This window comes from Pleurodeles waltl, chromosome 7 (assembly GCF_031143425.1).
Source record: "Pleurodeles waltl isolate 20211129_DDA chromosome 7, aPleWal1.hap1.20221129, whole genome shotgun sequence".
Lineage (NCBI taxonomy): Eukaryota > Metazoa > Chordata > Amphibia > Caudata > Salamandridae > Pleurodeles > Pleurodeles waltl.
In genome coordinates, this window is record NC_090446.1 from 612,338,508 (window position 1) to 612,364,637 (window position 26,130).

General features: G+C 41.3%; 1 protein-coding gene across 3 annotated transcripts in view; it reads right to left on the bottom strand.

Moving 5' to 3' along the window:
* The window catches only part of CDHR2 (cadherin related family member 2), a 497,387-nt gene that overhangs the window by 217,130 nt on the left and 254,127 nt on the right, over nt 1-26,130 (bottom strand). For all 3 annotated transcript variants that reach the window (XM_069244564.1, XM_069244565.1, XM_069244566.1), the window contains one exon: nt 1,291-1,434. In XM_069244564.1, coding sequence (XP_069100665.1) covers nt 1,291-1,434 — 144 coding nt within the window. The remainder of the gene's footprint in view (nt 1-1,290; nt 1,435-26,130) is intronic.

The following is a 26,130-nucleotide window of genomic DNA, read 5'->3' on the forward strand; positions in this document are numbered from 1 at the left end:
TCTTATGACACCCCATTAGTAAGGTGAATTTCACCATATCGCAGAGCATGTATTATTTATGCTTTCATTAGAGGTAGTCAAACAAGGAGTGGCACCAGGGAGTCCACCTTGGTCCTGAAGAGGAGCCTAGGGGTAAGGCTCCGAAACATGTAAAGTAGGAAGTCAGGTAAATTACATCCCCCACTTCTGCAGCCCCTTTTTAATCATACCGCCTCCAAGAGATCTATTAAATCATTGGAATTACTAGGAGACAGGTATTTTTAACTCACCCAAGACCCCACCACTCCTGTCCCTCCTTTGATTCACATTGACAAGTCTACATCAGTGCTTCCAAGTATCCCATAGGTCGAAGCACACCCCGCTCTGTAGCGGAACGGGAAGAAAGCCAATGAAGAAGCATGCCACCAAGGGGTAACCCTGGTGGGTGAGCGTTTTTGTACCAAGAAAGTCCTTTTTCCTATCCATCCTGTGGTAGTTATTTTAGCTGGGCCTCTTTTGTGATGTTATATAGGCCATAAGGAGGACAGACCCAGCCCCACATTCTTCTTCTCCCTCTTTGTTTTTGTAGACAGAAATTATGACAGAAGAATGGCAGCTAAATATTTATTCCACAAGAATATATGCACTTTGTAATATATGTGTATGTTGCCAAATAATTACCCAGGTGGCACTTGCCTGCATTCATGGAACATATACCAGACATGTCTATTTGAAATCTGTGTACCATCAGCCTGGTTGTCCTAGGGTTATAGCTTCACTCATGATTCTACCTCTAAACCCTGCTCATGGGCAGAATTGTTTTAGTGTAAAGCTAGTGTCCAATTTTACGACAAGCCAAAGAACAAGCAATAATTTGGTTTCTTCATGTATCTCTGCACACCAAAGAGTTTTTGAAAACCTTCTTGCAGTAACAGGTGTTGTGATCTGTTCTTGTCTGCCTTGTCCAGGTTTGCCATTTGCCATATCTCCTGATCCTGCCTGCACCATCAATCATGCTAGCTTTATCTTGAGATTTATTCTGTAACTTAAAATTGGTAGAAGCTACCTAAGGACTGAGTTTGTAGGAACTACTTTCTGGTGGGGCATTCACCTTGTGAACCTGTAACTGTCTGCTTACTTAAATTAACCCTCTTAAATGTGTCTGCCTGTTTTGTCTCTAATATTGCAAGCACCAGCCAGCTAAGAGACCTATAACGCAATGCTCCTATTACCATAGAATGTGTCCAAGAGTGGTATGTTGTTACTCTGATGATATCTCGCCCACTGGAGCGCTGCAAGAAAATTCCTTACCTGGTCAGAATCCTCCAGAACTGAAGCCACATAAGGGGTCTTGAGGAACTGCGGGTTCAGGTCAGGAACATCCACAACATTGATGGAGAGAAAGGTGGTGGTGTTTCTAAAGATGGTCTTGTTGTGGAATGTGCCCTCTGCGTCCTGTAACAAGAGGAGGAGCAAGTGAGCCTGAGAAGCCACCAAGAGAGACTTCTGATTCCTTTTTGATAGGCCAAGCATTTTCTGATGATTAACTTCAAAACATTCATTCATCAAGATTTAGAGAGCTGCTTACACAACAGCACTTGCTTGGTTCTTCTAGGGGAAACTACTGGAAGAACGGTTGACTGCTGCTTCTGATCAACAACATCTGAAGGAGACTAATTTGTGCATCTCCACTTGTCGTTACAGTCATTGACTTTCATCTCTTACTGAGAAGGACATTCGCTGTTATCATGTGAAGCAATGGTCATTCCCTGATTCCCTGTCATCACATGACAAACAGACATTTGGTTTTATGATGCTTTAAAATGACTATTTATGTGACCACACAAAAGAATGGCAGTTGATTGTCGTCACATGACAGAACGATGTAACTGTCATTGCACATCATCACATGATGGTGTCTCATCAGTCTTCTTTCTTTTTAAACATATTTAATTGATTTTAGGATCAGTTTCAAATGTACAAACAAGCTTTGATATGACTGAATGTAACAAAATGTAAATAATGGGTTGATAGGTTAGAATAAAGTCTACTGTTTTCCCACCTTGTTACGGATTAGCATGTTCAAATGTCATTTATTTAAAAAATAACACAGTAGATCGTAGGCCAGGCCAACAAACAAAAAGGCTTCTGTCACACCAATTATAGTCAGTGAGACTCTGCTGTACACACTATGACCTGTGGGGTCTGTCATGAGTGGGAGAATTTTGGGTCCATATGCAAGGCTCAGTCGACTCCCTACAACTGGTAGGTGGTCATCCAGTAATCATCTATAACTATTTCTTCCCCTTCACTTGTTCCTTGTGTCAAAGCAGTGTATTACTTACCTCCCACATGCCATCACATCCATTGTGACACGTCACAGTCGGTTGTATGTATCAAGATTGTTTTCCATAATTCAACTTTTGGGAATGTAAATTTTACATACTTAACCTTCAGTAAAAGACCATGGGCCACATGTATCAAACATTTTCTGCATGCGCAAATGGTGCGAATCACAAAGGGCCAGATGTATGAAAATATTTTGCACTCGCAAACGGTAAAATCGGCCGTTTGCGAGTGCAAAATAGTGGTCTGCAATGCATGAAAGGCATTCGCAGACCACAAAGTAGAAATCGCAAAAATTTCGATTTTTTGGGTTGCAACCTGGATTTTGCGAATCGCAATTTGCGATTCGCAAAATCCAGGTCGCAAGGCAATGCTGCAAAAAATCGCAAATTGCGATTTTTCGCAGAATGGTGTTTTGCACGTGCAAAATACCATGATCGGCAACCAGGTGGTAACCTGGTGCAAAATTAAAAAATGCAGTAAAACTGCATTTTTAAATTGAACATGTAAAGCACACACGCCCTTTTGGCATGTGTGTACCTTACATGTTAAAAAAAAAATAGAATTGGGGTGCAGGAGAGGGGGCCTTAGGCCCCTAGCACCCTGGCCTTTTGCATTTCCAAAATTGCGATTTCTGGTTCAGAAATCGCAATTTTGGAAATGCAAAAAATTTGCAGCTATGGGCCTTTGCGAGTCGGTAATAGCGATTTCTTAAAAATCGCTATTACCGAATCGCAATGGGCCATGATGGTACATCTGGCCCAAAATTCGTCCGTTTGTGAATGCAAAAATGTCTTTCAAGATGTATGAAACGCATTTGCAGTGCAATTTTAAGGAATCGCTAAAATCCTTAAAATTACGACCCCATTTAGAGAATCGTAAATTGCGATTCTCTAAATAGGAAATCACAAATAGGGAATTCCTATTTGCGATTTCCAAAGCACATGTATCAAGCATTTCCTAAATGCGAATTGGGCATTTAGGAAATGCAATTACCACCAAACCCAATTTCGTGGTAACCATGTGCAATTTTAAAAAATGCATTAGAAATGCATTTTTAAAAATGACATGTAGCGCAAATATTTTTTGGGGGTGCATCCGAGGGGGCCTTAGGCCCCCAGCACCCTGGGGTTTGCATTACCTAATTTGCGAATTCCTAACTGGAATTTGCAAATTGGGAGATGCAAAACCATTCGCACTTATGGGCCGACGGGCCCATAGGGATGAATGGAGTCCCATTCTCTAATTGCGATTCAGTAATAGCAGCTGCGAATTTTAATAAATCACTATTACCGAATCGCAAATTTCATACATCCCATTTTGCATTTCTTAAATAGCGATTTCTTAAAATTCGCTATTTAAGAAATGCAAAACGTATCTTTGATACATCTGGCCCCTAGTCATTTTCCAAGAGTGCCTGAGTGCATCGCCAGAGTGTATGAATGTTTGATGAATCCCACTTTACCAATTGTTTTCAGGTCTAGCGAATATGTCTCGGCTAGTGCAAATTCTGTGTTTATGCAGAAAGCCTTACGGCTCAATGAAGATGAAGGAATATAACTGGCTCTCATTATAAAAGGCTCTAGACATAAAGTACAAGAAAATTTAAAAAGAGGTGATAAATATGCTGACTATCATTACAGAGTTCGCTAAACATAAAGTGCTAGTGTATTTTGCCCAACTAACTGTGGGCCCAGAGGCAGCTGTGATAAAACATGATTTTTAACATGTCTTGGGTGTAAAATGCTGGTACGTTTACCCACCCTCCAGCAATCAGCCCAACACGGGAAAAAAAACAAATTTTAGCACTCCTTAGCATTGGAAAAACCACAGAAAGAGACTGCTTTCGACAGTCAGGATCTGCTTAACGATGCTCTCTATGTGAATTACCAAAACATTTAAAGAACCATAGGGAACGTCTCAGGCAACCTATTTGTATTTTCAGCTTTTAACGCCCCATCAGTCTATTTCTTCTGATCCATAAAAAGATGTTATGTATGTAAGTGCATTGGTGCTGATGGTTTAATGTTGCAATCGTGCTAAGGTTGTAGATGCAAAGATGAATCAGAGTTTGGTATTCACCCACGTAGAGCATGCCAAGGCACCATTTCCTGATAACTTTGCTGGGTGCCAAGCCCTGCCTAGAGAGATTTATAGCTGCCGCTTTGAAATCGTTGACTATCTACGTACAGCAACTTGTGCGCTTCTGCTTGTTTCCATGATGCATAGATGTAAGAGGAAACAACCAGCACAGTGTCTCTTTCATTTGATCTCATATGCAGAGACTCTGCTTCGTCGCACTTTCTAACCTTCAACTGTAGAAAATGTGGGTGTAGATATTGCTCACGAAGGCAAAACATATGATGACACCAGTGCTTAATTTGTAAATAAAAACGTGCGGTGCCCAAAGTCCTCCACTTAAACACGCGGCTGCTGCAATTAAGTGTGCGAACACGTAATACTGAGGCAACGTAATCCTGAAGGCATCTCAGGCCTCTTCAATCCACTTACAGCCACTCCCTGCCCCTTCTGCTCACTCTTGCAGCTTTTTACTTTCTTCCATTGTGACGCTTTTTCGTTTTTCTCTTCCTTCGTCTTTCACATTTGTGCCTTTTGTTTGCAGTAAATGCTTGAGGCAGAAAAATAAGTGCCAGCCCTAAAAAATAATAGGACCTTCCTATCTTTGACGTGGTTGCTCAAGGAGGATGGATTTTATCTCTATTTGCGTCCTCCCTATCACAGGCTTGTTTCGGCAGATGTTACTTTACCGGAACAAATTTCTAAAAATTGAACCAATCTAATATTCAGTATGGTGTTTTGTGGATTGAACGCTTCAATTAGTGCTTGTCTACAGGATCTAATCCCTAAGCCATTTAATTCTTTTTTCAGAAGACAATTTCTTGCAACAGCCAGGGCTGGGCAAATGCAGACCACATGCACCAGGTTTCCTACCGCCAGATGGCACAGGCGGCACTCATGCATGCCCGCTCGTGGCCCCTTCTTCCATTTTGGCATGAGGTCTAGTGTTGGTACTTCACCCAGCCTGAGCCTTAGAAAGCGTTGCTTAATTTTCCATGAGTAGGGGGCAGCTATAAGCGATGATTCTTTGAGATTTTTATATGAGTTAAGAATCAACCAGCCATGCAACCTTTTAGTCAGAGCCTCCCTGTCTTCTATACAGTTGTGTAGTTTACTTGATTTATTGACTACTTTGTTAAAAGCCGGCGTGGGAAGCGACTGGTCCCATACCTCATCTAAGTTCAAGAGGTTTATACTCTTTTCCAGATACCTTTTGTAGTTGCTATTCCCTCTTTCTAAAGTAATTTCCTGCCGGACTAGATTGGCCAAGGACCCTTTTTGGGCGCGTCTCAGTTTGGAACAGCATTTGATAAATGCCGCAGGATGAGCTAGCGACTGCTTAACCAACATGAATTCTAGTCTGACCTGGGCTGCAGCGGCATGCCTTGGTAACTGAAAGATACGCTTATGAGTCATTATCAGAAGCTTCTCCAGGAGAGTTACCTCCATCCCCCTCATCATTTCGGCCCCATATGAGAGGGTTGGCAATAATTTTGCTCTCATTATGGCTGTCAAGGGGTTCAGTACTTGGCCGCAAATAGAATTTGAGAGCTTGCAAAAGGCGTAAGCAAGTGTCTGCGCCTTATTTTTTATTACTTCTTTTTGTTGCGCATAGTTGCATCTGGCATCAACCACGACTCCTAGATATCTATAGGAGCTTACTTCTTCCAAAGTCTTTCCATCCAGGTACCATTTATGCTGGCTGGTGGGTCTACGATTTATAGTAATCAGTTTAGATTGGTTATTGTTGATTTTTAATTCGTTTATTCTTGCAAACTCTTCTAAATTCTTTATCAGTTTTTGCATGCCTTATCTGGTGTTACTGATTAGTAATAGGTCATCTGCATTTAGCATATAGCAGTTGAAGAGGGTCGGTGCTAGGATGCAACCTTGTTTTTTACGCCTCTCTGAATTGGGATCTCTGTTGTAAATTCACCTGTAGTGCTGTATCTTCTGGTTCAGAAATCGCAATTTTGGAAATGCAAAAAATTTGCAGCTATGGGCCTTTGCGAGTCGGTAATAGCGATTTCTTAAAAATCGCTATTACCGAATCGCAATGGGCCATGATGGTACATCTGGCCCAAAATTCGTCCGTTTGTGAATGCAAAAATGTCTTTCAAGATGTATGAAACGCATTTGCAGTGCAATTTTAAGGAATCGCTAAAATCCTTAAAATTACGACCCCATTTAGAGAATCGTAAATTGCGATTCTCTAAATAGGAAATCACAAATAGGGAATTCCTATTTGCGATTTCCAAAGCACATGTATCAAGCATTTCCTAAATGCGAATTGGGCATTTAGGAAATGCAATTACCACCAAACCCAATTTCGTGGTAACCATGTGCAATTTTAAAAAATGCATTAGAAATGCATTTTTAAAAATGACATGTAGCGCAAATATTTTTTGGGGGTGCATCCGAGGGGGCCTTAGGCCCCCAGCACCCTGGGGTTTGCATTACCTAATTTGCGAATTCCTAACTGGAATTTGCAAATTGGGAGATGCAAAACCATTCGCACTTATGGGCCGACGGGCCCATAGGGATGAATGGAGTCCCATTCTCTAATTGCGATTCAGTAATAGCAGCTGCGAATTTTAATAAATCACTATTACCGAATCGCAAATTTCATACATCCCATTTTGCATTTCTTAAATAGCGATTTCTTAAAATTCGCTATTTAAGAAATGCAAAACGTATCTTTGATACATCTGGCCCCTAGTCATTTTCCAAGAGTGCCTGAGTGCATCGCCAGAGTGTATGAATGTTTGATGAATCCCACTTTACCAATTGTTTTCAGGTCTAGCGAATATGTCTCGGCTAGTGCAAATTCTGTGTTTATGCAGAAAGCCTTACGGCTCAATGAAGATGAAGGAATATAACTGGCTCTCATTATAAAAGGCTCTAGACATAAAGTACAAGAAAATTTAAAAAGAGGTGATAAATATGCTGACTATCATTACAGAGTTCGCTAAACATAAAGTGCTAGTGTATTTTGCCCAACTAACTGTGGGCCCAGAGGCAGCTGTGATAAAACATGATTTTTAACATGTCTTGGGTGTAAAATGCTGGTACGTTTACCCACCCTCCAGCAATCAGCCCAACACGGGAAAAAAAACAAATTTTAGCACTCCTTAGCATTGGAAAAACCACAGAAAGAGACTGCTTTCGACAGTCAGGATCTGCTTAACGATGCTCTCTATGTGAATTACCAAAACATTTAAAGAACCATAGGGAACGTCTCAGGCAACCTATTTGTATTTTCAGCTTTTAACGCCCCATCAGTCTATTTCTTCTGATCCATAAAAAGATGTTATGTATGTAAGTGCATTGGTGCTGATGGTTTAATGTTGCAATCGTGCTAAGGTTGTAGATGCAAAGATGAATCAGAGTTTGGTATTCACCCACGTAGAGCATGCCAAGGCACCATTTCCTGATAACTTTGCTGGGTGCCAAGCCCTGCCTAGAGAGATTTATAGCTGCCGCTTTGAAATCGTTGACTATCTACGTACAGCAACTTGTGCGCTTCTGCTTGTTTCCATGATGCATAGATGTAAGAGGAAACAACCAGCACAGTGTCTCTTTCATTTGATCTCATATGCAGAGACTCTGCTTCGTCGCACTTTCTAACCTTCAACTGTAGAAAATGTGGGTGTAGATATTGCTCACGAAGGCAAAACATATGATGACACCAGTGCTTAATTTGTAAATAAAAACGTGCGGTGCCCAAAGTCCTCCACTTAAACACGCGGCTGCTGCAATTAAGTGTGCGAACACGTAATACTGAGGCAACGTAATCCTGAAGGCATCTCAGGCCTCTTCAATCCACTTACAGCCACTCCCTGCCCCTTCTGCTCACTCTTGCAGCTTTTTACTTTCTTCCATTGTGACGCTTTTTCGTTTTTCTCTTCCTTCGTCTTTCACATTTGTGCCTTTTGTTTGCAGTAAATGCTTGAGGCAGAAAAATAAGTGCCAGCCCTAAAAAATAATAGGACCTTCCTATCTTTGACGTGGTTGCTCAAGGAGGATGGATTTTATCTCTATTTGCGTCCTCCCTATCACAGGCTTGTTTCGGCAGATGTTACTTTACCGGAACAAATTTCTAAAAATTGAACCAATCTAATATTCAGTATGGTGTTTTGTGGATTGAACGCTTCAATTAGTGCTTGTCTACAGGATCTAATCCCTAAGCCATTTAATTCTTTTTTCAGAAGACAATTTCTTGCAACAGCCAGGGCTGGGCAAATGCAGACCACATGCACCAGGTTTCCTACCGCCAGATGGCACAGGCGGCACTCATGCATGCCCGCTCGTGGCCCCTTCTTCCATTTTGGCATGAGGTCTAGTGTTGGTACTTCACCCAGCCTGAGCCTTAGAAAGCGTTGCTTAATTTTCCATGAGTAGGGGGCAGCTATAAGCGATGATTCTTTGAGATTTTTATATGAGTTAAGAATCAACCAGCCATGCAACCTTTTAGTCAGAGCCTCCCTGTCTTCTATACAGTTGTGTAGTTTACTTCATTTATTGACTACTTTGTTAAAAGCCGGCGTGGGAAGCGACTGGTCCCATATCTCATCTAAGTTCAAGAGGTTTATACTCTTTTCCAGATACCTTTTGTAGTTGCTATTCCCTCTTTCTAAAGTAATTTCCTGCCGGACTAGATTGGCCAAGGACCCTTTTTGGGCGCGTCTCAGTTTGGAACAGCATTTGATAAATGCCGCAGGATGAGCTAGCGACTGCTTAACCAACATGAATTCTAGTCTGACCTGGGCTGCAGCGGCATGCCTTGGTAACTGAAAGATACGCTTATGAGTCATTATCAGAAGCTTCTCCAGGAGAGTTACCTCCATCCCCCTCATCATTTCGGCCCCATATGAGAGGGTTGGCAATAATTTTGCTCTCATTATGGCTGTCAAGGGGTTCAGTACTTGGCCGCAAATAGAATTTGAGAGCTTGCAAAAGGCGTAAGCAAGTGTCTGCGCCTTATTTTTTATTACTTCTTTTTGTTGCGCATAGTTGCATCTGGCATCAACCACGACTCCTAGATATCTATAGGAGCTTACTTCTTCCAAAGTCTTTCCATCCAGGTACCATTTATGCTGGCTGGTGGGTCTACGATTTATAGTAATCAGTTTAGATTGGTTATTGTTGATTTTTAATTCGTTTATTCTTGCAAACTCTTCTAAATTCTTTATCAGTTTTTGCATGCCTTATCTGGTGTTACTGATTAGTAATAGGTCATCTGCATTTAGCATATAGCAGTTGAAGAGGGTCGGTGCTAGGATGCAACCTTGTTTTTTACGCCTCTCTGAATTGGGATCTCTGTTGTAAATTCACCTGTAGTGCTGTATCTGACCCTAGTTGCGTTACCAGAGTAAAATTGGATTAGTAGCTTCAGAATCTCTTCTGGGACTCCCATTACCCTTAAAATGTGCTATTGTGTGTAATGGTCGATACTGTCAAATGCTGTTTGAAGATCGACAAAAAACGAATATAGTGGTAACTTTTTTAAACAGGCATATTTTGAGCAGATTAAATTTAATCTGAATACTACTGTGTTGTGCCCCCTCCTGAAACCTGCTTGATAAGGTGATATTAGATCTCGTACTTCCAGCCACTGATCCAAGTGGGATAGCAATAATTTTCCAAAATTTTGCCCACGCAATTGAGCAGTGAAATTGGCCAATAATTTGACACAATGTCCTTGACGCCTCTCTTGTGTAGTTGTAGAATTATTGATTTTTTCCACGAAGGAGGAATTTCTTCTAGAAACCAGGTATTATTATAGGATCGAGTTAGGATTGGCAGCCATAATGTTAAATTGTTGTGATAAACATCTGAAGGGATTTTGTCCAGGTAGCAGCCTTATGAGGTTTTTGAGTCACGATTGCTTGGACAACTTCCTTTTTGCTGATTTGTATGGTAGCTCCAAAGGCAAAGGAATGTCAGGAATTTTGGAAGCTGTCGCAGCTAGTATACAGTCTAGAAAGTGCTGTTTTGGAACAACCTACTCATTTCTTGTTGGCTTTAAATCTAGTTTCCTGCTGCGATCTTCTGATTGAAGTATCTCGGTTGGAGTGAGAATGCACCCATCCACCTACTGGTGTTGGGCTGATAAGATCTTTACCTCATGCAGCAAGATGTCACCATGTCTCTAGTGTAGGGTAGTAAAGTGATCTATCCAGAGTTGTGGGCTAATGTTCAGTTCCATGTTCTTTGGGGGGACCTTCAAAGCCCCATCTGATAATTTTCCCAAAATTTCTTTGAATTTCGTGAATAGATTGCATCCAGGAGGTCTTGCCAGAGCTTATGCGAAAGATGGTGCTTTTTATACTTTAATAGCCCTTTGTTCTGAGATTCTTGAATACCCGTTCACTGCATCACCGTCTAACCAGTCCTGACCTTCAGGGAAAAGTTATTTAGGGGAGGTGATGGTTCTGTACTTTCTTTCCATGGTTGTCTGTACCAGTAGCTCCTCAAACGTTTGTAACTGCTGCTGCACCCCCCCATGTATCTGTAAAGTTATGACTGTGGTTTGTAGCACTAACCATTTGTGGGCGGTAGCATAGAAATTGATGTTGCTATTATCATCAATCATGGCAATGTTTTTCTATTCGGCTTTAATACACTTTTAGGTCCCCTATCTTTTCAGCTAGAAGTTGACACCTTAGACCCTGAATTTGGGTGCTCCAAGCCCAGAAGCAATGGATCACTTTCGATCCTGCTGATTACTCCCATATTGAAGATGAGATGTCATGCTTCAATATTTATTGCCATGTAGTCAATTACACTTTGCCTGCCACCAGCTCGAAAGATGGGTGTGTTTTTTTTTTCTGATTTAGCACGTAACGTTCAATGGTCGCATGCCTCCCTCAACTAAGGCTTGGAAGATTAGTTCACCCTTTTTTGTGCTCGTACAAAACTCTGTATGTGGTAGCAGTATGTTCCAGGTGCTGTATTCATCAATCATTTATTGGTCCTACATTAGGAGGTGCAGCTTGGTATTGAAGTCACCACAGATCAATGCACAGTTCTTTATAGGCCATATTAATCCTCCTGGCATAGTTTTGTGTAGGGCCTTCAGCGATTCACCCAATCTTTTCATTGAAAGGTGTTTTTTGAGTAGCAGGATGTCCTGGTTGACTAATGGACAGCCGCCTGGTGAAAGATATCTGTTCATGATCTCAAGTGACCATGCCTTAGTTCTTAAGTTGATGATTTGAATGCTCCTATTTAATATAGTATGAAATATTTCCGCACTTTCAAGCAAAGATGTTTTTACCCAGGTTGCCAGACCCCTACTGCTTGCCCTTTTATAGTTTGATTGTAGGTAAGTGGTGTGTTGAGTAACCATGTAGATCAATTGTATCAATGGACCATTTTTCCTGGAAACAGCATATATCATGTTGAAGTAAAAAGGACATCCAATCCTTGTCCTCTGCTAGCGCTGGTGTTTAATTATAAATTATTAATGAGAGTTCATGTATTATGAGTAATGGATTTGTGGAGAAAATATAATAACGTAGGAAAAATAATGCATGCATTTGAAAATGTGATCACGGTGAGTGGCCACCAATGTTCACAAAGTGCATTTACTAATAATTATTAATATGAAATGTTTAATATATGTTTGATTAATGTAGTAATATGTCATATTAAAGGTTATGCATTATGTATTAGCTTTATTAATTGTAGGCCTTAACTTAGCGAAGGTCTTGGCCTAGTTGCCAGGCGTCATGTCAAGGTGTATTTCTTAATGTTTAATAAATGGCTTTCCTAGAGAGTTAAACTGTGATTTTCCATTGTATTGTTTAAATGTGCTCATTGCAGGAAGTTTCTCATGAGAACCGATTGTAACATTTCGTCCATAATGTGTGTGATACTGACTTCCTCAGGAGGAGAACAATGGAGACACTGACTGGAGTAGAAGCTGCAACAATATTGTTACCTGACGAACCAGATGATGAGGACATCGCAGGAGAGACCAATCAACGACATGTGGACGTGGTAGTGTTAGAATTCATAGATCTGAAGTTTTAGTGTTTTTGGACAAAGTGTGAACATGCGATCCCTTGACCAATAGGGATTTGGGAAGTAGTTTTAGTAAACTGAACTTAACAAGACTGCACTGAGGGAAGACACCGCCTTTGCATAATGTCTTGCTGGCTGAAACGTCATTATTTTCTTATGCGTCTTGACAAAGAGACGTGTTTAACTTTATTGCTTAAAGACTTTGCGTTTTCTGAACTTTGATGCTGAATCCTGATGCCTTGCTGATTGACTGATGTCCTGATGATGAAGTCTATCTTAGCTTGCCGATCCAATTGAGGAGAGGTATTAGTGAACCCATATGTATTGTTATGCATATTTGCTTTTTCTTTCTAGGTAACAGCCGCACTGTTTTGATACAGCCATAGTTAGATGTTTACCCAATTTCTTTTACTAAATTGTTTTGCATGAAGCCCAACATGCTGATGCTAATCTGATGTTAGTTAAGGATTCCAACTAATGACAAGTCTGCTAATAGGGAATAATGCTTGATGAATTTCTTTGCTGAATCTAAATCTATGTGATCTCGTTTATGCAATTGTCCTTGTTATTAATTTGTACTGTAACCTTAGAATGTGTCGTAGTTCAAGTTTTGATTAGATTACGTTTCCTCCACCGCTTTGGACAGCCAGTGTTGTTTCTGAATGTGTTTCATTTGATTTTTAGATTCATTTACATGACTTTAGCATTGTTAATATAGGAAAAAAAATATTCTAACTTTTATTAAAAGGTGTGGTTATTCATGACTGAAAGGTCATGGTGTGTGACAATTACTGATTTAATTGATTATTAATGTCATTGATTATTAGTGATTATTTATATTACTGATTGGTTATTGGAATATTGATCCGCCCGTACTGTACCTATGGTGGGAACATCTTAATTGCGAGTCAAAAGGTTCATTGGCCTAATCGGGTCCCCTTGTAAGTTTATTTATTAAGGTCAGGCGCGCTAGCAGAGATGGTAGCAGAGGTAATGGTTAGTCTCCTTAAGAGATCATCATAGACGTCCGGTACGGAGTACCAGGCGTTACCAGAGATAGTACCAGAGGTAATGGTTTGTCTCCTTAAGAGCTTACCATAGACGTCCAATATAGAGTAACAGGTATCGACAGAGACGATAACAGAGATATTATTGAGATTTGGATTTTATTTTTCAATGATGTTAATTGGAGAGAAAATGTTTCCCTAAGTCCAGAAATGTCTTACCCAGAATCCTGGATCTTGCTAATGGTTGTTTGAGAATGTTCTCAGCGTCCTAGTAACAGTGTGAATGAAGTAGGTTGCGCTTGCACAGCTTATGCAAATCGCAGGTGGGTTGTGAGGGTTTAGGGAGTTTGAGTACTCCAAATGAAGTTGTAGAAGGAGTGTGCGTACTCCGCAGTGTGAGAGAAGGGAAGTCGTCAAACTTCATATGTGTGTGGTGCTTTGTGCTAAAACATTGTCCACGTGGATGTTGATGTAGGGACCCTGCGTGGTCTAAGACTCCGGAGTATATTGAAAAGTGTATCAGACACTTGGTTTTATGTTGTAATCTGTCTGGTTTAATAGGTCGATCGGGCATGGTCGACAAGTCAGAGTGGGAGTCAAAGTGAGAGAGAGAATTTTTCAACTGATATCTGGCGAGTCCTATGTGCACCAGGACAGACCCACTGATCAGTTGAGAGTAAAATTTGTGGGTCGAATTTTGCTTGCGAATCTGGGAGGCTGAGAAAGAAGGAGTAGTTGTAAGTGCAGGAAGAGCCGTCAGTGAAAAACCCATATCTGAAGCGATTGTGTTGCCCTTTCCTGTAGTAAACCAGCAGATTTGTTTTTTGATTAGTGCTTGCAATTCCTGCATTAGTCTTGAGTGAATCAAAGTTTGGGAGGGCAAGCCGCAAGACTTTGTCAGCCACAGTACTTATGAGTGTGACATCATTGGAGGTGCGCTGGGGTAGGTTGGTTAGTGAGAAAGGTCGCGCACGGATTGGCAGCCGTCCGTGAGAGGCAATTGATTGAGAAAGTAGGTGAAGGGAATTCTGGGATTAAAAGTCGCTCCCTGATTTGATTATGAATAACAAAAAGGTTGAAGAGATGAAAATTTTCAAAGCTTTAAAGAGTGCTTTAAGGGGATATACATATATTACAATGAGTACAGGCGAGGCTACACCACCAGAAGTTACACCAGCTTACATTGTAATGGAAGAGAGGGTTGTCACGCCATGTCTTTGTCTAAAGCAATGGTGCAAAGTGACAGAGAAATATGGGAGCTTAGCATTTCCTACAAATGGGGCGTTCAGTTTGAGGGTTTTGGAGCACTTAAGGATGGCGCTATATAAATCGAAGCCCTTACCGAGACCAGCACAGTTTGAGGCATTAGCGATTTGGGAGTTAGTAGCCAGACAGCAACAGCAACAGAAATTCGGGAGGAGGATGAGAAAGGCAGAAAAGACTTTAGCAGAGGCTAGGTCGAACAGTGATCAGAGAGTTTGGAGGATGGAGATTTTTCATGGAATTAAGTTGTTTTCTGCAATCACGCAAGACAATGAGAAGGAAGAAAGGAAAGCTACGAGAAAGACTAACAGATGTCCATCCGAAAGTAGGAAGGCTAGAAAGTCTTCAACAATGGATGAAGAATCAGATGATGATGAGTTCATTTTGCAGTTATTGAGCAATATTCCACCACCATATATGGCACATGCAAGCAGTCTGAGTACCAGTGCTGATCCTACAGCCCGACACAGGTTAATGGGATGGTGAGTCCGATTCAGGTTAATGCTAGCCTAATACAGAATACGATGCAGAGTGGTCTTAATGCGCCTACTACTCCCGTAGTACAAAGCCAGGTGCAACCACCAGAGGTCCAGAGTATTTACCCTGGTGTGCCCACTATAGAAACGACTTTGAACTTAATGGTGCCTATGGAACAGGTTTGACCGAGAACGATGTTAGTTCAGACAGAACCAACTCCAATTTTACTGCCCCAAGTACAGCCACCAGTAATGCTGAGATTCACTCCAGTAACAAGGCCACAGTCAGCTATGTCTTCAAAATTGAATCAGAACATGGGAGTTACTCTCCCACAGAGCGCAAGTGCCAGACCAACCCCAGATGCTATATCATTACCTATTACTGTTGGTCCAGCCGTACCCCTATTTGCACAGAAGAAGCCCACTGTAGGTGAACAGGGGGCCATGTCCCAGAATGTGATGAGAGGAGGGCATAGTGAAAATGCTTGAGTAGTCTCTCCTGTGGGACAGATTTTTGGTGGCTCAAGATCACTGTTGGACCTCAGTCCATTCGGAGTGCTTCCAGATACTATGGTACGGTCAAACGTTAGCCAGAGTTTGAAATTGTTGTCACCGCAGACCCTGAATGCAGTAGCACAGCAGATGCCACCAGTTCAAGCCAGTAACATTTTGTTGCAAGGTTTGACAGCTCAGTAGTTGACTGAATGGTTAGACACGTTAAATACCCCGCAGAGTGCTCCTAAGGGAGAGGAGTGTTTGAATTATGCTAGGCTAAGCATGGAAGTGGGTGAGCTCATTGAGGGAACTATGGGCGTGAACAGGTTAGAATCCTACACAGAAGAAGAATTGAGATATTTGTGCCCGAAGATTACAAGGGAAGTGAGCAATGTGCATCAGCAACGAGCAGATCTGGCAGAAAAGTAAGACATAGACATAGAGAAAATAGAGCATTTGAAAAGGAGTTACAGATTAGATTTCGAGACTAAAGATTTTGAACACATGAGATCAGCCAGGATGAAGACACACCTTAGGGAACTGCTCCAAAGTTCCCAGACTTGGGGAGCATTAGACAAATGGGAAGGGGGATGGGTTAAGAAAAGAGACAAAAAGAAAAGAGATTCTGTGGAACTGACTGCAAATGGGCAGCAGAGCTCAGATCCAGTGAAGATTTTGCCAAGGAGGGAGATTCCAGGAGGGAATTCTGTTCATGTCCTTTGGAGCAGAAGTGACATTCTATCATTTACAAATTATTATCCAAAATTGAGAGAGAAGCCTTTAGAGTGGTATCATCAGACAGACAGGTTTGTGAAACTTGCAAAGTGCTTGTGGGAGGACTTGAACACATTGCTAGAGGTAGTGGTTCCAGCTGATCTGCAGCTAGAGTGTAAGAGGAGTGTAGATTGGCCAACAAGCGAACCAGAGAGAGACAAGAATACAGGTGCACCATCTCCTGTGGTAATGAAATATTGCTATAAGGTGATCGTATTTTTGAAAATTAGAATTTTGCCCAAGGATATTGATTGGCGGAGGATTGACAGGACAGCTCAGGAAGCAAAGGAGTCGATACATGCGTATTATGAGAGATTGTTGCAGACGTTCAAGCATTACAGTGGTACAGAGACAATTGAGGAAAAAGACATGATTCATTTTGTGTTCAGATTTGAGGAAGAGTTGAGACCTGAAATTAGCCAGATAAATAAGAGTCATTTGATTTGCTGGCAAGCAAATCCGATTGAAGAGGTGTTGCAGTATGCAAAGTACTGTAGTGATGAGACTGAGGTGAAGCAGAGAAAGCTGAAAGAGAAGGCCATGGTGATGCAGATTAAGGCTGCTCAGACAGGCATGCTAGGGAGTTTCCTACAACAGTTACCACAGCAGCAGCAGAGAAACATGATGTTTCAGCTCCAGATGAGAGGTAGATGTCCCGGAGGTAATGTGAATCGTGGTCCAGATTTGGGTACCGGAGGCAGTAGGGGTTCAGAATGATGTGCAGGGAATGAAGAAATTATTGCCATGTCAACTTTGCGGAGCCGTCAGACATTGGAAATGGGAGTGTCCGATGATGGTGCAGGAAGGGGTTGTTCAGCAAAGTAATGACATCAATTTGTTCCAGAACATGAGAGGAACGAAGGAGCTTCATCCTGATTTGCAGGGAACGGTTAAGGAGAAAGTGTGGGATGTGACAGGAAAAGAAGTAGGTCTGATTAAGGGAGTTGAGCCAGTTAAAGTTACTGTAAAACTGACCGCAGTTTTTCCTCAACTTCCACAGTACCACATACCACAAAATGTCCTTATGAAGGTTGCCCAAATAGTTGCAGACTTTGTAGAGCAAGGGGGTTTGAAGGACGTATTGAGCAGCCCATGTAATTCACTGATAATGGGTTTGCAAAAGCCCTGTGGCAAAGTTCGAATTGTCCAGGATTTGAGAAAAAGAAATTAGATTGTGATCAAATGTTGTCCCATGGTGCCAAATCCAGCTGCAATAATGGTCCAAATTCCATGTGATGCAGAGTGGTTCACTGTCATTGATTTGTCACAAATCTTCTTTTCTGTGCCTCTTTATGAGGACAGTCAATTTCTCTTTTGTCTCAAATTTCTTGATTGAGTTTATTGCTGGTGTAGAATTCCTCAAGGATTTGTAGAGTCACCTTCCATATTCAATCAGATCTTGAAAAATAATTTGGAGTCGTTGGAATTGCCTTTCCAGTCGACCTTGGTACAGTACATTGATGACTTGCTGATTGCATCCAAAACAAGGGACGAGTTCAAGTATGACACGATTGCCTTGTTGAACCATTTGGGAAAGAATGGTCATAAAGTGCCTCCACTTAAATTGCAATACTGTCAGAAAGTAGTGAAATACTTGGGTCATCAGACTGAGAAAGGTTCAAGTAAGATATCCAGAGAAAGGATTACAACCATATTGCAGATGAATCCCCCACCCACACAGAATGTTTTTAGGGATGGCAGGCTACTGTCGCCAATGGATCCGAAATTTTGCAGTCATTTTGAGACCATTGCAGAAGCTGACTCACTAGGAAGTCACAGATCCCATAGTGTTAGACCAGGCTGGAAAGAAAGCAGTCACTGAATTAAGAGAGAGTCTGTGCAAGGCTCCAGCGTTGGGTATTCCTGAATACACAAAACCTTTCACATTGTTTTGTCATGAGCGTGATGCATGTTCTTTGTCTGTCTTGACACAGGTACATGGAGGTGTAAACCGCCCAGTAGCATATTTTTCAGCTACATTGGACCCAGTTGCAGCAGCCTTACCAAGTTGTTTGCGCGCAATTGCAGCGGTTGGTCAAAGCCTTACACAGTGTAAAGGTATTGTGATGGGACGTCCCCTGACTATAATGGTCCCTCAATCTACTGAGATTCTACTTACAAGGATGAAAACCCAATATTTGACTGGTGCGAGATTGACCATATATGAAACAAGTATCCTAGGGTCACCAAATGTGTCATTGAAAAGATGTACAGTGCTGAACCCGGCAACCTTACTTCCAAATGAAAATGTTGAAATTGAAAAATTGGAAGACATTGAGCATGATTGCTTGAAGTGACTGACTTGTGCACAAAACCGAGACCTGACATTAGAGATACCCGATTGGAAGAGAATGACCACATTATCTTTGTTGATGGTTCTTGTCTGAGAGACAATACAGGGACACTGAGAGCAGAATATGCTGTGTGCACAATTACTGGTATTTTGGAAGATTCCTGGCTTTGAGGAGTGTATTCTGCCCAAGTAGTGGAACTGGTAGCCCTTACTAGAGCGTGCCATGTTTCTGCTCAGCTGAAAGTTACGATCAATACGAAAGCCAGTATGGATTTGGAATAGTCCATGATTTTGGCCAGCTGTGGTCACAGAGAGGTTTAATGACCTATTCCGGTTCACCAGTGAGAAATGGTGAAAGAATTAAAGAACTGCTACATGCTATCCAAATGCCTGAAAAGATTGCAGTGGTGAAATGTAGTGCACATCTGAAGTTGCAGGACTTGGTATCATTGGGAAATGGAGATGCAGATCAAGTCACAAGGTTTTGCGCATTGAACTGTATATCATTCAAAGATAAGTGGGAAGAAGCTGAAACAGGTCCAAGTTTTGCATAGAAAGTAATTGACACCTTGGAGGAATTGAAAATGTTGTAGAATACTGTTGACAGGGAGGAAAAACGTTCATGGGGTAAAATTAAATGTGTACAAAAACAAGATGAATTGTGGGTTTCAGAAGAAGGTCAATTGGTTTTGCCAAACAGCCTGTTGTCTCAGATGGCTAGGTATTATCATGGTCAAGCACAGGTTGGGAGGGATGCCATGATTCAGTTGTTCAAACATGATTGGTTCAACCCACAGTTTAGACAGGTTGCTGAGCAGTTTGCCATCGTTGTTTCATCTGCCAACAATTGAACGTGGGGAAAGGGGCAGTGATTAATTTGAGCCACATTGGAAGAGCAGGAGGTCCATTCAGCAGAATGCAGATGGATTTTATTGAGATGCCTGTGTGTGGAGGTTTGAGATATGTGTTGGTGATTGTTTGCATTTTTAGTCATTGGATTGAAGCTTGCCCTACAGGGGGAAATGACAGTCTCACAGTTTCCGATCTCTTTAGAATTAGATAGGGGAAGACACTTCAACAATGAGGTGATTAAATTATTGTGTGCAGCATTGAACATTGAGCAGAAGCTGCATTGTAGTTACCGCCCTGAAGCATCATGACTAGTGGAGCAAATGAGTGGTACCTTGATGTCAAGAGTTGCAAAAAGGTGTGTGTCCACAAATTTGAAATGGCCTGGTGCATTGCCTCTAGTTTTGATGTCAATGAGAAGCACGCTCAACAGGAAGACAGGATTGTCGCTGTATGAGATCCTTATGGGCTGAGCCATGAGGTTGCTAGCGGTGCCTGCAAATGCACTTGTCAACATTACAGATGATATGGTGTTGGACTACTGCAAAGGTCTGGCTGATGTGATTCGCTCTTTCTCTCAGCAGGTGGAGGCTACCACACTGCCAGTGATCCATGACCCAGGGCACAACCTGAGAGCCAGAGACTGGGTTGTGGTCTGGAAACACATGAGGAAAACTTGTGTGGAACCTAGTTGGAAGGGACAATTTCAGGTAGTTCTGACAACTACCACAGCTGTGAAGTGCGCTGGAATTTCGAACTGGATCCATGCCAGTCACACAAAGAAAGTGGCATGTCCACTGGATCATGAACAAGGGTTGTTGAGAGTCCCACCAACAGCAGACAAGTCTCAGGGCCAGAAAGAGAACAAAGAGGAACTGAGACCGGATCTGAGCCCATTGAGGACGGTTCAGTCACTCCTGTGGGAGACGAAGGAGAAGACCTACAGGAGGGTGACGGTGAGCCTATCTCAATTGAGGCAGCAGCAGAGCCTACTCAGAGGAGGGCTTTCCCAGAAGCAGACGATCTTGAGAGACAAACAGAGCAATTGGCAGACCCAAAGGGGAAATGAGTTGAGGTGGACCAAAGTCACTGTGATCAGAGTCCTCCTGAACCAATTGCAGGTCTGTCAAGCAAAAACACCATAGAGCAAGGAGAAGCTTCAAGTTCGACTCTGAAAAGAACACTGACTAAGGGTCCACTGAAAGGAGATAAGTGGCGGAGGCACAGGCAAATGGAAAGGAAGTGGTTGTTGGAACAACAATCAAGGAGGAAATAGATACAATAAGGAAAGAAGATCTAAGTGAGGGAGAATTAAATGGTGATCGAAAGTTGAAAAGAAAGAGAATAGCAAGTCGAAGATACGCAGGTCCTGAGTGGGCGTATGAAACTACAAGTGAATGGCAGCAAGAATTTTTTTTTTGACAGAGGCATTCCAGGTCAGTATTTTGGCACTTGAAAGAAGCTGATTAACTGAACTGTTGAAACAATCTGAGAACAATTTGGGAAAAGAGACTGTTGAAAATAACCAGAAAAGACATTGATAACCTGATTTGACTTTTCGAAACCTGATTTTGACAAGTAGCTTTCCGATTTTGACAAAGGGATCCTGGAAGTGAAACTGAGAGTTGAAAATAACTGCGGAGAGAAGAGTTGTTTGTTTTTGATTTTTGCTGCAGTCCTTCTAAGAAAAATTCTGCTTTCTGATTCTTTACAGATCATGACTAACATTAGCCAGCAGGGTAGAAATATTAGACACTGTAAATATATGAGTATTGGTTTGGCGATTATGTGTGGGATACTGTTTGTGGTATTGATTGTGGGTATGTCTGTTCTTGATAAGAGTGAAGCCAACCATACTTCTGCTTTTGAGACAACTACTGCACTAACAGCAATAGAGAGATTTAGGTTGGATGAGAAATATTTGCATGAGGGTACTAATGCACAGGGAGAACTTTCTTCTAATGTCCTCTATCGCTTGTTGAGTGAGTATGTTGAGACGATGGATGTGAAGAATTGTTATGTGTGTACACAGATTCCTTCATCAGTTGAGGAAGGAGTTACATATCATAGTTTGCCTTTAACATATGGAATAAGTTGTAGTCTGCTACTAACAAGCTTCTATAACCAGGAGTACATCCAGTACTTTGACCCGAATCATGATGTCGTGTTTTCATTTGTCCCTATAATTAGGTATTTGAGTAGAGTAGCTAAGGATAATGACATAGTATTAGTTAGAGGTTTTTTTGAACCTACATTGATGTGTGGCACAGCTTATGCTCACAGGAATAATCTAACATGCTTGATTACACCTTTAGAGAAAGGTTTCTGAGATCACACAGATGACAGGAGAAAGGCATTGAAGGAGAAATTAGAAAAAGGCTTAGAGAAGAGAACTTACAGGAATGATTATGCTTATAGTGCAATTAAGACCCAAGGAAAATTAGCTTTAGATGTGCAACAAGTAGGGAAACTTTGTATAAATAGGCCTAGATCACGCACTGACACTTTATTTGTGGGAACGAGTGAATGTAAGCATGTGTTTTTGTTTCAGTGTAAATGGACATTTATGCTGAATGGACAGGACCCCGCAATTCCTGGGATTTATTAAATCTGTGGTCCTAATGCTTATTACCGTCTTCCAAGAGGATGATATGGGACATGTTACTTGGGGATAGTTTTCCCAAAGATTTATCAATTGAATGACTTGAAGAAATTTCCGAAAGTGACTGAATTACATCACATGTGACAGAGGAGAGAGTCTTCTTTTGGAATAGTGGGAGATATATTTGGAGCAATAATTCCTTCAGTGGGAGTTGTTCTGAACTCAATAAAGATTTGAAAGTTGTGTACTATTGTGGATAACATGCTGACAAATTTTTCAGGGGCCATACTCCTGTTAGATACTGAATTAGCTGCTGAAAGAGCTATGACTCTTCAGAATCGTCCTGCTTTAGACATTCTTTTAGCGAAGGATGACGGTGTTTGTAGAATGAAACGTCGTTATTTTCGTATGCATCTTGACAAAGAGACGTGTTGAACTTTAATGCTTAAAGACTTTGCGTTTTCTGAACTTTGATGCTGAATCCTGATGCCTTGCTGATCGACTGATGTCCTGATGATGAAGACTATCTTAGCTTGCCGATCCAATTGAGGAGAGGTATTAGTGAGCCCATGTGTATTGTTATGCATATTTGCTTTTTCTTTCTAGGTACCAGCCGCACTGTTTTGATACAGCCATAGTTAGATGTTTTCCAAATTTGTGTTTACTAAATTGTTTTGCATGAAGCCCAACATGCTGATGCTAATCTGATGTTAGTTAAGGATTCTCACTAATGACAAGTCTGCTAATAGGGAATAATGCTTGATGAATTTCTTTGCTGAATCTAAATGTATGTGATCTCGTTTACGCAATTGTCCTTGTTATTAATTTGTAATGTAACCTTAGAATGTGTTCAAGCTTTGATTAGATTTGATTAGATTACATTTTGGACAGCCAGTGTTGTTTCTGTATGTGTTTCATTTGACTTTGAGATTAATTTACATGACTTTAGCAATGTTATTATAGGGAAATAAATATTGTAACTTTTTTTAAAAGGTGTGGTTATTTAGGATTAAAAGGTTATGGTGCTTGACAATTACTGATTTAATTGATTAATAATGTCATTGATTATTAGTGATTATTGATGCTACTGATTGGTTATTGGATTACTGGATCTATGGTGGGAACATCTTAATTGCGAGTCAAAAAGTTCATTGGCCTAATTGCGTACCCTTGTAAGTTTACTTATTAAGGTCAGACGCACTAGCACCTCCATCATAAACTTTAAACCTGCTGTTTTCCAGCTTATAATTTTTATATGCGTTTTTGACCAAGTTTCCACACTGGAATTTTTAAGTTCTTTCTACAATTGCCTGCCATCTTGGGTGACCAAAGACAGTCTTAATAATGGCTGGGAAGATTGACATTGTTTTGTTTTAAATACACTGTTTGGAATGCAAAACTTCAAATCAGTCAAGTTGGAGCACTTCGGGAGCAGCTGGCGACAACTTGATATGTCTTGAAGTACTAAGCCCGATTTTTCATTGCACTCGGAAGTGTTTATATTTGCTTGTTATAGAAATATTGCCGGATACAATTCCTTTTCGGGGGGACTATGATAATGCCCCACGCCTTCATTAGGTTTATTTGATTAAAAAAAATCATTTGTTAAACTTGTGCTTGAACACAATGTCTGAGTAAGCCTTCTGCCACTTGTCCTGTTTAATCAGACAAATCTAACTGCCAGTAGATCATTCGATCTTACATGCCGTAAACCAGGCAGGGAGTTTATAAGCTGCAAAATGTTGCTTCTGTTAAGAATATCTTGGCTCCCTCTCAAGATGTACTCTGGAGTACATATAATTGTTGTTTGATCTTCAGGTTCATTTGAGGGACCCTTAACTCCATCACAATGGATGTTTGCCTGAATATAGCTATGCCTGGGTTCCTTTGCAGGTTCGCTCTAGATGTCTGATAGTATAGATTGTTGCATTTTTAAATGCAGTCTGTCTGGGAGCCAAATTGTTGATTCGACCCAGCACTGTGGAGGGTCAGAACAGGTTTAAGCAGGTGGTGAAGTTAAGAAGAATGGAGGTGAACCACCAGGGCTCCCGTGAATAGTCTTTCTTATGCTTAGTTCTATATTATCCAAGACGGGAATGATTGAAGGACTTGGTTCTGCGTTGGTAGTGCATAGGCCTGGATAATCAACTATAATTGATGGCTGCGGATGCCTGATGCATTTAATCTCTGTGGTACTTTTAGGAAGATGTGCACTGTTGGATTGTTTTGTAAAATTAGTTTATCCACCTTGGTTGCACATATTTCCACTAAGCCTTTGTGAAAAGTTGCCGATATGTTGTTCACCAACATAGTGGATCAATTCTATTGCTGTCTCCCATGTTGATGGCTTTCCCCTATTTCCAGTTTCTAGTTTTGGTATAGAGATTGACCTAAATCCTGTTGGTATTCATTTTATGTGTAAGTGAAGAGTGCATGCTTTGCCATACAGCAGACCTGGATTTTGTTTTAAGAAATCCCCATCACACTGGTCCTGTTTTGAGTTGATGCTGACATGATTGTCTACCCCACCTCCTTGCTCTTGGAATTCAGTGACCGTTGTGGGTTGTAACTTGATTTGTGGTGGTTATACTAATTTTGCCTGGGAGGAAAGACATTTTGGTTTAATGGTTTTGCCGCAACCTTTTTGTTTCTGATTTAGTTTCTGGAGACTTTAGCTTTTGTTTTCAAATTCTTCTTCTTTTTAGCCTTTCTTTTTGGAGGGTGCATCTATAATAGACTCATATTACATGCTTTACTGCCCTGTCTTGTCTCCAGTGCACATATGTGGTGTTGTCAGGACCTCTGGCTTTTGTACAGCAGATACTGACTCTGAGCTCGGCATTAGATTTTTGACAGCCTGCTCTATGTTTGTAAATTAGGCTCTTGTCAAATTTTTAAGATTATATTTGCAGTCCTTGATAATCTCATTTATTACCTTGGAACATCCAGTAATTTCTCCAACACAGTAGTGCAGCTTTGGCTTTCTTTGGGCCCCTGAGTGGATTGCAGACTCAGATTTTCCTTGACAACATCCTCCAATAGAGCCATCCTGTGGTCAATCATCGCTATTGCAGATAAGATGTAAATTGCCTGGGGAGCTCTATTTGAGTGTCTACTTTTGAGGATTGCATAGTGGGTGTATTCATGCTTGAGTTCAGTGTTGTGCACATAACTTTCATAATACCTAATATCGGTTGGTCTAGTGAGTGTGCATTCTCATTTGAAATATGCTCCATGTATTTGTACTCCAACTCGCCCCTTACGTAAATTTGATGATTCTTGTCCAAGATCTGATGTTATACTGTTCGTTTGGGAGTCAGTTCTATTACTGTCGACATTATCTAATGTGGAGAGCTTTAAATTAGGCAGATCCAGGCCCTGTGTATCTGGTATGTAGCAATCATTTTCTGCGAAGAGAATAAAGGACAATGTTGACTGCAGCTGGAGAGTTCCTATTCTGGCTGGAGGCTCCAATTCATTGCCCATAGCAAAAAGCCAGCAGCGGAAGTGGAAGTTATAGCTCAACCTGATGCAAACTATGCAGGAGACTTCCTTGGATATCTCACTTCTATGATGGGGCCAGTTTGGAATTTGGAGGTTCAAACCTTATCCTTTTGATGTCAGTATTAAGATTAAACCTTGAAATGGATTTAGGATTGATATTTGTTTTAAGAAGAGATGATACTGTTAGTGGTGTGCCTTGAGACGTCTGGTTTGGTCTTGATTTGGTTCTTAGTTTTCCTGGTGGTGTTATTAACACTGGTTCTGTTGTTGCCTCATTGAGCTCCTTGGCGTGTTCGCTTGCGTCTAGAGGGTCTGGTGTTGGTAGAAATTTGGTGGCCTGCTGTCCACCACTGTCCCCTGCAGTTGTCTCTGCCTGGTGAGGTTCCCTAGTACTACGCGCCCCCTGTTACCCCAGGTGGCAATCTGAGATAAAGG